Source organism: Asparagus officinalis, chromosome 10, assembly GCF_001876935.1.
Source record: "Asparagus officinalis chromosome 10, Aspof.V1, whole genome shotgun sequence".
Taxonomy (NCBI): Eukaryota; Viridiplantae; Streptophyta; class Magnoliopsida; order Asparagales; family Asparagaceae; genus Asparagus; species Asparagus officinalis.
Genome location: NC_033803.1, coordinates 932,466 through 943,824, shown reverse-complemented (window position 1 = coordinate 943,824; position 11,359 = coordinate 932,466). Strand labels below are relative to the sequence as shown.

The 11,359-nt window shown below is 42.7% G+C and overlaps 2 protein-coding genes across 2 annotated transcripts in view; both read left to right on the top strand.

The window, feature by feature from the left end:
• The window catches only part of LOC109825114 (inactive poly [ADP-ribose] polymerase RCD1), a 12,186-nt gene extending 11,696 nt beyond the window's left edge, over positions 1-490 (top strand). The window contains exon 7 of the mRNA XM_020391848.1: positions 145-490. Coding sequence (XP_020247437.1) covers positions 145-204 — 60 coding nt within the window. The 3' untranslated portion in view covers positions 205-490. The remainder of the gene's footprint in view (positions 1-144) is intronic.
• Positions 6,435-11,012, top strand: LOC109825387. Its single transcript, XM_020392242.1, has 4 exons — positions 6,435-6,448; positions 6,627-9,538; positions 9,860-10,018; positions 10,957-11,012. Exons 2-4 carry the CDS (start codon positions 7,093-7,095, stop codon positions 11,010-11,012), a joined length of 2,661 nt encoding a protein of 886 aa, XP_020247831.1. The 5' UTR covers positions 6,435-6,448; positions 6,627-7,092.

Genomic DNA, 11,359 nt, shown 5'->3' with positions numbered 1-11,359 from the left:
CCCCCACCAAAAAAAAAGAATAAAAAAGGAAAAAAAACAATATTAAGGAAAGTGTTGCTGATATTTAGAGGTTAAGAAAGTCTTATTTCCAGAACTATCTACTTCTATCCTGTAAATTAAATTGGTTTTGTCTGTCTTCTGCAGTTACCGCCTCCGAAGGCGGCATTACATGCCCGAAGCTTCATGCGGACCTCTGAGAGTTGAAGAATGCATCTCCGCCAGATCATGGGGTTCCTGACTGAATAATTTCAGGCAGGCTTAGTTTCAGGTTAGATAGGTTTTGCGTCATTTTCCCTTTTTCCGTCCTTGTGTGATAAAAGCATGAATAGCTAATTTCACCTTAGCGTCAAAACTAGCAGCAACTTCTGTGAAATGGATGGTTATGTAGTGGGGATTCGGGATATGTTGTTTTGAATGCCATGATGAAAGAACTTGTCGACAATGTATCTTTGTATTGCTTTATATATCGTTTTGAGACATTTTTTTGATCTCTTAGCGCTACCAGTTATGTTGCTTTGTTGTGAATTCTCTCAAATGTATTGTGTGAAGCAATATACTTGGTAACTGGATTGCCTATTTTACTTATTTGCTTTGCTCTTTTTTTCCCGATTCGTCTTTTGTACTCCCTGTGAATGTTCTCGTTCCTGATCTTAGGATTTACCGATACTTTCAGTTGTATGGAGCTTTACGATACCTGTTGGCTGACTGGTTGTGATGATATACATTTCGTATACAGCAACCAAGTTGGTATATGTAGGTCAGCTCTACTTGCCTTTAGGAAAGGTGTGGCAGAGATTGAATTGGTCCTTCCTGAGACAAATAGGCCATTGACTGTTTAGAGCACAAGCAGTTCTATCCGCATGAATCATATGTTGGGGTCAGTTACATGCCTGATTGCAACGATATATAATTTGTTAGAATCATACTCTTCACGAGCTCTGAAGCACGGATTCGCCCCCGGAGGCCACGGATCCGTGTCCGACTCGAATCGGACACGGATTCGTCACGACACGTGCATGACACGTGTCGGACACGGTCAATCCGTGTCCGACACGGGTCAACGGTTAAATTGGGCTCGGACACGGTCAAAGGAGCTCGGACACGGCTCGGATTCGCCGAAGACCGTTTCATTTGGATTGCGGGTTTGGTTGTTAAAATCCAACCCGAACCGTTCGATTAAAAAACCCATCCCTATTTCTCAAATCTCCCGTTCGATTCGATCCTCAGCTGACTCAAATGAAAAAAATAAGAAAAAACCCTAACCCTAACCCTAATCCTCTCTCTCAATCTCTCAACTTCCACTTCATCTTGAGGTACTTTTTGTTTACAAACTTGTTATTTTGTGATAGATTCATATTTTAGATTGTTAGTTGAATTTTATAAATTTTTCTATATATAATAATATTTTTTTTAAAATCCTTGCCGTATCCCCGTATCCTATTTTTTTTGGATTTTGTCGTATCTCGTATCCGTGTCCGTGTCGTATTCGTGTCCCATATCCGTATCCGTGCATCATAGTTCACGAGTATGACTGTGATTTGAGAGAGGGGCAGAGGTCATTTGTTCATGTATTTTGCTCACGAAGATTTCTTTTTACGTGTTGACCCAGCTAATAAGTTTGTCCTCTTTCAACTCTTGGAAAGATACGTACGTAGGTCACCCCTCAAAAGGTGGTACAAAGACCACTAGCATTGTATGATTGTAGTCGTGATGGTTTACTTTCCAATGACGTCTGTTCATTAACTGCTTGATGTACCAAACGCAGAGAAGAATTCTTGACTTCTCGATGTATCATTTTGATAAAAGAAATATGATTTGAAATGTACTGACCGGGGAGTAGATAGAAATCAGTGATAATTTCTCTTTTGCTCCAGGTAACACCAGAGAGCAGCACATGCGTTGCAGTATTACATCGCATTAAATATGGTTTTAGCTTGATTAGATTTACCCTGGACTTTTGTGCAAGATTCCTGACAATCTGGGGAACCAAAGCCCCATTAAATAGGCATGGAATGCTTCTGAGGTCTACGCTGTCGTACCCTCAAAACTCCTCCTCTACATAAATCACTTTTTCAAACGACGTCGCTCTACTTTCCCCATGAATTCAAGAGCTGATATTAATTGAATCCTTGCAATAAACCCCCAAATTGATGGCAGAAGACAAAAAGCCTCGCTTGCTCATCTCTCTTAATAATTTCTTGGTATATACACCAATATCACAGACATACACACAAGGGGGCAAGACTCCCAGTGGGATGTCATTAATGCCGCGAGGGAACTAAACAGTATTATCCTTTGAGCTTTGCTACAGGGACCCAAAATATGGGACCAATAGAGGGGACAAGTGATGTGTCCCCCTCTTATTGGATAATGAGTTGACCACCATTAATGATGGCCAACTCATTATCCAATAGGAGGGGGACACCTCACTTGTCCCCCCCTATTGGTCTCATATTTTGGGTCATTGAAGAATTTTTCTTATCCTTTTTACCTCTTATTAATCCCCAAGCTAATCTCATCGGTAGAATGTCATCGAACAGAATCTAAGTTTGGGAGATTATTCATGGGAAATAGGTTGTGTGGCACATTTTCATGTTTTTCAAGCACATTTCATGACTTTTTGGGAAAAAATGAGTTTCCTTAAATTTGGGGACCATGACATTATCATCTTATTAGTGGGTGGCTCTCACATGCACGATGTTTTTTTTCCCTCTCTCAACCAAACACAAGAAAAGGAAATCAAACACCTTCACGTAGGTGTGCCGGGTGTTTTAATTTCCTTTTCTTAGTTTCTCAGCAAACCAAACAGCCCCTAAAAGAATACTAGTGACAAAGGGAGCTATGGTTTAGGTGTGCAGGGCATTGGATAATGGAGGGGTAAATGTATATTTCTTTTTTTTCTTCATTCCACAATGTAGAGGGAGCACTAGAATCAAAGGGAGCCCCTACCAAAGTAGTTAATGCATTTAGTTTTTTGATTTGTTGTGTGGTGCTCTTTCTGTTCCCTGGTTCCATGCATGTGATGTGGACCTCTCACCAGTGGAAAGAAAAGGCAACATGTGTATCTTCAGCTCGGAATGGAAGCATCTAGACCCCACTTTTCCCCCTAATGTTTTAACGCATGTCATACTACGCATACACAAATAGAAAAAAAAGTCTATTTGACAACTCTCACTTAAAGTGTGGTTCGGTGGAATAAAACCAATTCACGAAAAATTAAATCAGAACATAATTAAATTGATTTTTTTGTTAGGCTAGTTCTAGCTTTACTGGTTTTGTAGCAAATCTACATATGTACCTCTATGGCCATGAAGCATTATAACAAACTTTAACATTCTTAAGCAAATCCGCATGTGCATCCTATCGGGAAAGGGGGTCGCCAAACCCTCTATCCATATTGCTCTATAAATTTATTTTTCGTTACGCTAGTTTTTTTTTTTTGAATGAAAATAAGGCATACTGCCCTATCATGTATATATAAACCAAAAAAAGAGTTTTTACAAAAGATATCTGATTGTGATTTGGCCCGAGACTCCGAGTTGGAGGGTATTAGACCAAAGTGATTTGGCCCGAGACTCCGAGTTGGAGGGTATTAGACCAAATCACCAAAAGATGTCTCTATGAAGAGATCCAAAACAAAACATCCTCCGAGTTGGAGGGTATTAGACCAAATCACCAAAAGATGTCTCTATGAAGAGATCCAAAACAAAACATCAAACAGAAACTACAAAGAGCAGGGTATAACCAAATCTGAATCTGAAAAAACAAAAAAGAAAAGAACCGCTAACAAGGAGGCCACTATCCATGAGGGATTGGAAGACCATTGCTATCTGCACTTGATTCTGCAATATCGGGGAGCCCCGAGCTGAAGATGAGCTTGTTCAACTTACTAGCTATCTTGGAAGAGGAGGCACCTGTCCAGAAAAGAAGAAAATGAACAGCCTTGTTGATGATATGCTAAGGCGTAGAGGACTTATTAGAGAAGATGAAGTCATTCCTAGCTTTCCAAATGATCCAACAAACCGTAGGAAAACTGAAGCCCCAGAGAAGTCTAACGGATGAGTGGAGGGACTTGTCAGAACAGATAGAGAGGCAGTGGTTGATGCTGGTGGGAAGAGAGACAATACTAATTTTAGATAGCCAAGGTACTTGTTTTGTTTTGAATCACCTTTCTCTTAGACCAGAACTGGTTGATCGAGGAGAATAGGGGGTTGCCAAACCCAATCCGATCCGAGAGTATTTTAATTCAGAATAAAACTTGAAGTTTTAACTTATGATCAATTGTTCAAGGAAAAGTAAAAAAAGACAAGCATAAGAGGTAGTCAAATCTACATATACATCTTTATGCCCATGTAGCATTATAACAAACTCAACATTTTGATTTATGACATTGTTCTAATCAAATACATAGCCTTATGAGGAGGGAGAAAACTTTGTTTTGACTTGGAATATTTCTTGAGTAAGTGTGAAATAGTACTCCAACGGACAATGCATGGTATATTAAAATTTGGGATTGACAAATACAAACATGGATATATATATATATTATGAATAAATTTGATAGCAATAGGACCTGGACCATGAGTTATGGACCAACATACCATACATGCAAGCTTAATGTTTAAGTACTGGCTGTGTCTTGGCATTTCATTTGCATGTTAAGCTCATGTGTGCAAAGGGACCATTATTTTTTTCTCATACAGTTGTTTGGTTCAAAAGTCGCTGCTGTGGAATTCATTATAACTTTGTTCGATTACAACAAATTCGAAAGAATAATCTTTTTATAAGATTTTTTCTACACAACAAATCAAAAATTACAACTCTTGAGAAACAAACACGAAAATCGTCTATCAATTCTCGTTTTCGTGGGACTTTGCCTGTGCCGGGAACGCTTTGGTTCGTGGACCGCCGATTCACAGATCGTGAAGAGGGGGCTTATGATTCTAACTTCGTTATCGAAGTAGAAATTGAAACGATATCTTATCGAAGTAAGATAGTCGTTCTTCTTAAAATCAAGTCAAAGCTTAATTTCAAGGCGTTGCAAGAAAAGAACCCAAATCTCTGCTCTCTCTGCTCTGGAATGCTCTAACAAATGCTCGATCCTCGTCAGAAGTGACCCTAGGGGGGTATTTATAGCCTCAAGGGTCTGTAACTGCAAAAACTTAACAATCGAAGAAGTCAGTACGGCGAGACAGTGTTTACTGTCTCGCTGGGCGAGACAGCGTTTGCTGTCTCGACCCGCGAGACAGTAAATTTGCTGTCTCGCTCAGCGAGACAGTAAATGCTGTCTCGGAAAATGGCAGTTTCTCGCTGTAACTGTTCTTCCACGTTTCAAACTCCGTTATTTTGGCAGTTATCCACGTGATTTTCGCCCATGATGTTTCCCACGTCCCTTGGCAGTTAATGGACACGTGTAGGGCAGTTACAAATGTAGTTTTGACTATTTCAACACTGTCTCGCTGGCGAGACAGCAAAGACTGTCTCGCTGGCGAGACAGTTCATACTTGTTTTGATTTTTCCAAAACAGTATGAAATCCTTTCTTGTGAATTTTTGAGTGATCTTCTCTATGCTTGGGATATCTATTAGCATTTTTTGACGCCTACAGATACCCCCTCCAAAGTATTCCAGACTCATTCTTTTATAGAGGAGCATGGGATACTTTGGATAAGATAGATTTTACTTACGATCCCTTCAATGCTTGGCTGAATAGATCGTATGAAAGGACTTGTAAATAGCTTCAATGTTTAACCTCTTCTGCTGTTAGTCTATCCAGTTCTTCGTAGAATAGCTAACATTCTCCCGGCGTCGCGTTTATCGCTTGACCGTTGTCGAGATCTTGAATTGAAGTCGATACTTGCTCTTATGAATTCAGCATTTACCATTGAATTGGTATATCCATTGAGAATTCCTCAGGTTATCTTTAAGAATATTCAGATTAATATTCTCCAGAAACTTCCTGTTGAGGGTGGGAATACAGTTTAGACTCGTGTACCCATTGGAGTATTCCACTGTTCCATAGTGCAAAACAGAAAAGTTTACTGTCTCGCTCGGCGAGACAGAGTTTTCTGTCTCGCTAGGCGAGACAGTGTTTTCTGTCTCGCTGGGCGAGACAGTGTTTTCTGTCTCGCTGGGCGAGACAGTGTTTTCTGTCTCGCTGGGCGAGACAGTGTTTTCTGTCTCGCTGGGCGAGACAGTGTTTTCTGTCTCGCTCGGCGAGACAGAGTTGTCTGTCTCGCTCAGCGAGACAGAGTTTCCTGTCTCGCCCGGCTGCTATATAAGTCGGGACTTAGGGTTTTTAGGGTTTTTCACGTCGATTTTTTGCGATTTTCAGGCGATTCTTGGGCGATTTTCGAGCGATTTTCGACCAGTTCTTCACCTCTTTGTTGCCGACTTGGGTGGTGCTTGGGTGGTGCTTCGATTTGAAGAGATTTCACTTGGATTTCAAAGGTCTGTTCGCATCTTTTCTTCAAAATCTTGATTTTCTTCAACTGGGACTGTGCATGCTCTCCAAAATTCTGATTTTTTTTCAACTGTGACTGTGCATGTATTATTTCGGCCATATTTGGTGATATTTTGGTTGATTTCTTGCTCAAAATCCTGACTTTTTCGTTGGGCTTCCTTGCAGATCACATACTCATCATGTCGCCACGTAGAGCTCGAGGAACCCGAAGCCATCCACCTGTTCAGAGCCCCGAGGAGGCTGCCCCTGCTGCACCCTCACGTGGAGGTATACCTTTTTCATCCTTTTACGAGTTTAAATACTGTATTTCGTAAATTCCATATATATATGCACCTGTATTTGCTTGCAGATCCTCGTTTGTATCCTTTGAGGTACCTTCGAGAAGAGCCGGTATCCTCCTTTGAGGGGATCGACGCTTAAAAGTGTTTGTTTTGCTTTGACAAAACACACTTCATAATACACAGGGGCAATTTTACATCATCCCATATGTATTGAAAGGTTTTGGTATGCCGTTATAATGCCCGCATACCTCCTTTATACATATGGTGGATAGAAAATCGTCACACCTGTTATGAGATAACGACTATATCTTATAGAATGAGATATACCGTTTTTTCTCTAAAATCTTAGGATGACACTTACACCATTTATGTGTATGCCTCTTTTATCAGTCCGATTTCCTTCTACCACATTTACTGCTGATGTGATTACTGGCCGGAGTAGCGTGACCCACTCTTATTACGAGGGGATCCCGTTAATTGAATTCTCTCCCCAGTTTAAATCTGATTATAACGGAAGTGATAGTGAATTAATCCAGCGAGGTAGTTGTCGTGTTCTACGACGATTAATCACAGATGCGCCCTTGATCTCGGAGCAAGACTCGAATCAATGCATAAGGAAGCCAGATTTCTTATTTGGTGACTCGGTAAAAGATCCGAAGATTGCTTTCTGCCAGCCTGCGCAATGGTTGCACCAGAGTGGATCATCATTCTTATATCTGCCTTTTATCCCTCGGGATCATTCACTGTTAATGTTCAGGAACCTATCAGTTGGACGAGAGATGTTCTGGAAATTAACCGAAAACCACGAGCACATTCATTGTGGTTTCATTGGAAAGGAAGCAACTCCAGGTTCCAGTGAAAGAGCTCATGTGAGAGGACTTCATCCGGGTGTCTTAGGACAAGACAATATTCCTCAGAACGAAAAGATAGTGCAAGCCAACACTGTGAAGAACCGGTTAGCGGCAGCAGGAAAAAGATTGCCCAGAGAGACTTTCAGGTGTTATGGATGGGTCCATTATTCTGGGAACAAGTGGTGGTGGACCAGGATGACCCAATATGTGTTGAAACGTTTTGGGCGAGAATTAGCAGGATTAGGGTTGGATGTCCCGATTCGTGCCACCATGCATGGCTTGCAGAGCAGTGTAAGTCATTTCCTTTGTTTGTTCGAGATCTACAACCCGGACACCAATACATTCTTTACCAAGAACGGGGAACTTGGACTACCACTGCATGAAATGATGCAAGTGTCTGCTTTGCCTATGGGCGATGTCCCATATCAAGAGTTCTTTCCGACCACCAATCAGCTGATTAAGATGAAAGATAGCTCGACTGCGACCTATGACACTCTATGGGAATTGACCTGTCATTATCATATAGCCATGGCCGAGATGGAGCCCAAAGCCAGAAAGAAGTCTCCTCAAGTCAGTTTAAAACAATTCGCTGATTATCTCTTCAAGAATCTGGATGTCCGTTCGGCAGATGTGTGCGGATTGTCTCCCTTGAGTACGGATGAAATTAACCGTTTGTTAGAGAAAACCAACGCGCATTCTTATACTTCGCGCTCAGAAGATGGATTTTTGCACGGCACTAAGTTCCGCTCTTATCTGTGGCAAGCTGGTGTTCCGATTAGCCCTACTGCTCTGCTGGCAGGTTTTCTAGCCTTATGGTTAAAGAGATGTGTAGTTCCCCATCAATCCGCAGATGCGATGCCAATGGAAGTGTTGTATCCGGCCGTCCAGCTGGCTACAGGTCGCAAATTATCTTTGCTTCCCGCTATGGTGGCCGATATTCATAGTGGATTGCGGCAACTAATCTCCGCATTTACCCAGGAGAAAAAGAAACCTTCCGCCAGCCTGTCCGTTCCGAAGCTGGAGCTGCCCTATACTTACTTAATGGCCTGGTTGGTACTTCATCGACCAGATTTAATGGAGGCTCCTGATACGGTAGATCTTAGTGTCCCTCTGTTGCAAAATCTCGAGAATTGCAAATGGAGCAAACATCGAGAGCCGGACATAACGAGGCAGTTTAAAATTCACAAATGTTGGGAATTTTTTCCTTGCTTCCCTCAGTTCTCCGGTACTTACAACACTACCTTAGTGGATGCTGAAGACCCAAGGCAGAATCGTACCATTTTGGATGTCGGGTGCTTCAGATGGTTGATGAATATTCGACCTGGATATCTGTTGTTCAGGATAAGGGATGTTTGCCACATCGAACCCTATCTTCCATGTCGATTCGCCCGTCAGTTCGGGTATGATCAGATATACATCGGCAACCCGAATCGTCACCTCAGCTTTCGAGGTGGACTTATCGACGGGGCGAGAGCTTGGTTTTGGAGCATTGCCGGCTGCACCAATGTTGAATTTGATCTCCCCTTAGAGACGCCGCCTCTACGGATGACTTTCCTCTTTTGTAAATGGTTGATAGCTACCAATATTGTCACTCGACGTAGGAGGATATCAGACTCAGAGGAAGAAATAGCTCCACGGCAAGCAGCAGAACTGCCTCGCGAAGCTGTGATGTCGCCTCGAGGAAAAGAGGCTGCTGAATCATCAAGGAAAGGAAAAGAACCGGCTCGCTCAGTTGGTAGTGAAGAAGAATTTGACTCTGAGGAGACGGAGACTTCCGAGGAGGCGGGTGAGACTAGCTCAAGTTCTGATGAAAGAGCGGGTCTTTCTGATTCTTTCTTTGAAAGAGGACTTGTGTGCCCATCTGTTGCTCCTACTCAATCACAAGCTACTTCGAGAAAACGGGGAGAGAGGGTCGTCATGACCTATCCTAACCGGATGACTGACGGTAGACGTTCTCAGTGGGGACGAAGAGGATGAAGAGGATGAAGTGCCTCTTGCTCGTCGACAAAGATCACGACCTTCCACTCAAGCTCAAACCCAGATTCCTCCCAGAACTGAATTACGCACCAAACGTCGTCACGAAGGTCCTGAAGCACATCCACCGAAGAAACAAAAGAAAGCTGCTTCTAAACCGCGCGTTCATCTTCCTGCCGTAGAAGATACTTCTGGTCGTAATGTTTTTTCTGATGAACTAGGTAATTATTTATTTTTATCTCTCTTACATTTTTTTTTGTGCTTGAACTCATTTCATTTCCAATTTCTGTAGAGAGTCAAGAAGAGGGAGAATATCGAGTTGGAGCTGCTTCTCCTGGAGGTATGGAGACTGAGGAGACCAGCTTCGTCCAGCAAATGCAAGATGTTCTGAAAGAAGGACCAGCTGACGTTCCACCCACTCCTGACGTTGATCCATCAGCTGCGGACACAGGTACTGATCTTTCTCCTCTCGGAAGAGAAATCCGAGAAATGAATGAATCGGACCATATGCGGCAGAAGTATATGATGACTTGCCGGATGAAACCCACGAGGTTAACACTACATCGCACTAGCAAGTATGGCAATTATATTTTGATGGTGCTTCAAGAGCAGTTAATAGGGTAATAACCCCGGGATGTCCCACCGTCTCCTCTGGAGTCGGAGTCGTCTTAATCTCCCCGGGAAAACATGTAATGCCCCGAGCTTATTCATTGACTGATCCGTGTTCCAATAACGTGGCCGAGTACAATGCACTTCTCATTGGACTCAGTTTCGCCAAAGAGCTGGGGGTCGAATATCTCGAAGCTTTTGGAGACTCTCAGTTGATAGTCAACCAAGTTCGCGGAGAATATGAAGTCAGGAATCCAGACCTAATTCCGTACCACCAGGAAGCCATCAAAATGGCAGAATCTTTTGAAGAATTCTTCATTGAATATATCCCTCGTCTTCAGAACGCTTATGCAGATGCACTGGCGGCACTAGCGGTATCACTGGCACAGCCTCCCGAAACTGAGCTTTTAGTCACAGTACGGACGCATCAACTCTGCGTACCCATATACAGTAGGGATATCGAAGAGGAAGATGACGGAAACGTAAACGCCAAGGAGGTGAATTCAACTCAAATTGGGTCTGAGCCCCGAGATTGGCGCTTTCCCATCATTGACTACGTCCAGTATGGTATTTTGCCAGAAGACGTAAAAGAAAGGGAATCAATTCGCCGAAGAGCGCCAAGATTCTTTTATAATGCCGAGACCCATACGTTATACCGTAGGGAATACGATGGTTTATTACTCCGATGCCTTTCGAACAAAGAAGCAGAAGAAGTTTTTAAGGACAAACTCTTCGCACCAAAGGCGTACCTTTTTACATCGCTTCTCATATGGAATCCAGGCTGCAAGCGTGGCGTAATTCTCAAGAATCTGCCAACTCTGAACTCCAACAGTTAAGAGCCCACAGTCATCAGCTTAGGGTGAATATTGGCAAAAGGACACAAGCCAAGGTCAACCTACGCCGAGATATAAAATCGAGTCGAGCGGAAATAGCTCGCTTAGAGGAGGAACTTGCAATGGCCAAGGATGCTCATGATGTCTTGGAGTCCGAGTTGAAGCGGGAAATTCACACTGAAGGCAACTTATTACAGCAACTGAACCTTCAAGACCAAATGATTGCTGAAAAGGAACAAGAGGTCGCCGCGCTTCACAACGTTGACGAAGAAGCTTTTAAAATCAAATTGGCAGCTGAGCTTGAACAGGCTCGTGCGTTAGAGCTGTCAAAACTTGAAAATCAGATTAGT

Bases quoted from the DNA above. Each gene is read 5' to 3' on its own strand.
- LOC109825387 (XM_020392242.1), top strand. From the start codon at position 7,093: ATGACACTTACACCATTTATGTGTATGCCTCTTTTATCAGTCCGATTT. The intron at 9,539-9,859 runs GTAGACGTTCTC...CAATTTCTGTAG, and splicing joins TCCTAACCGGATGACTGACG to AGAGTCAAGAAGAGGGAGAA. The intron at 10,019-10,956 runs GTACTGATCTTT...TATGGAATCCAG, and splicing joins TCCATCAGCTGCGGACACAG to GCTGCAAGCGTGGCGTAATT.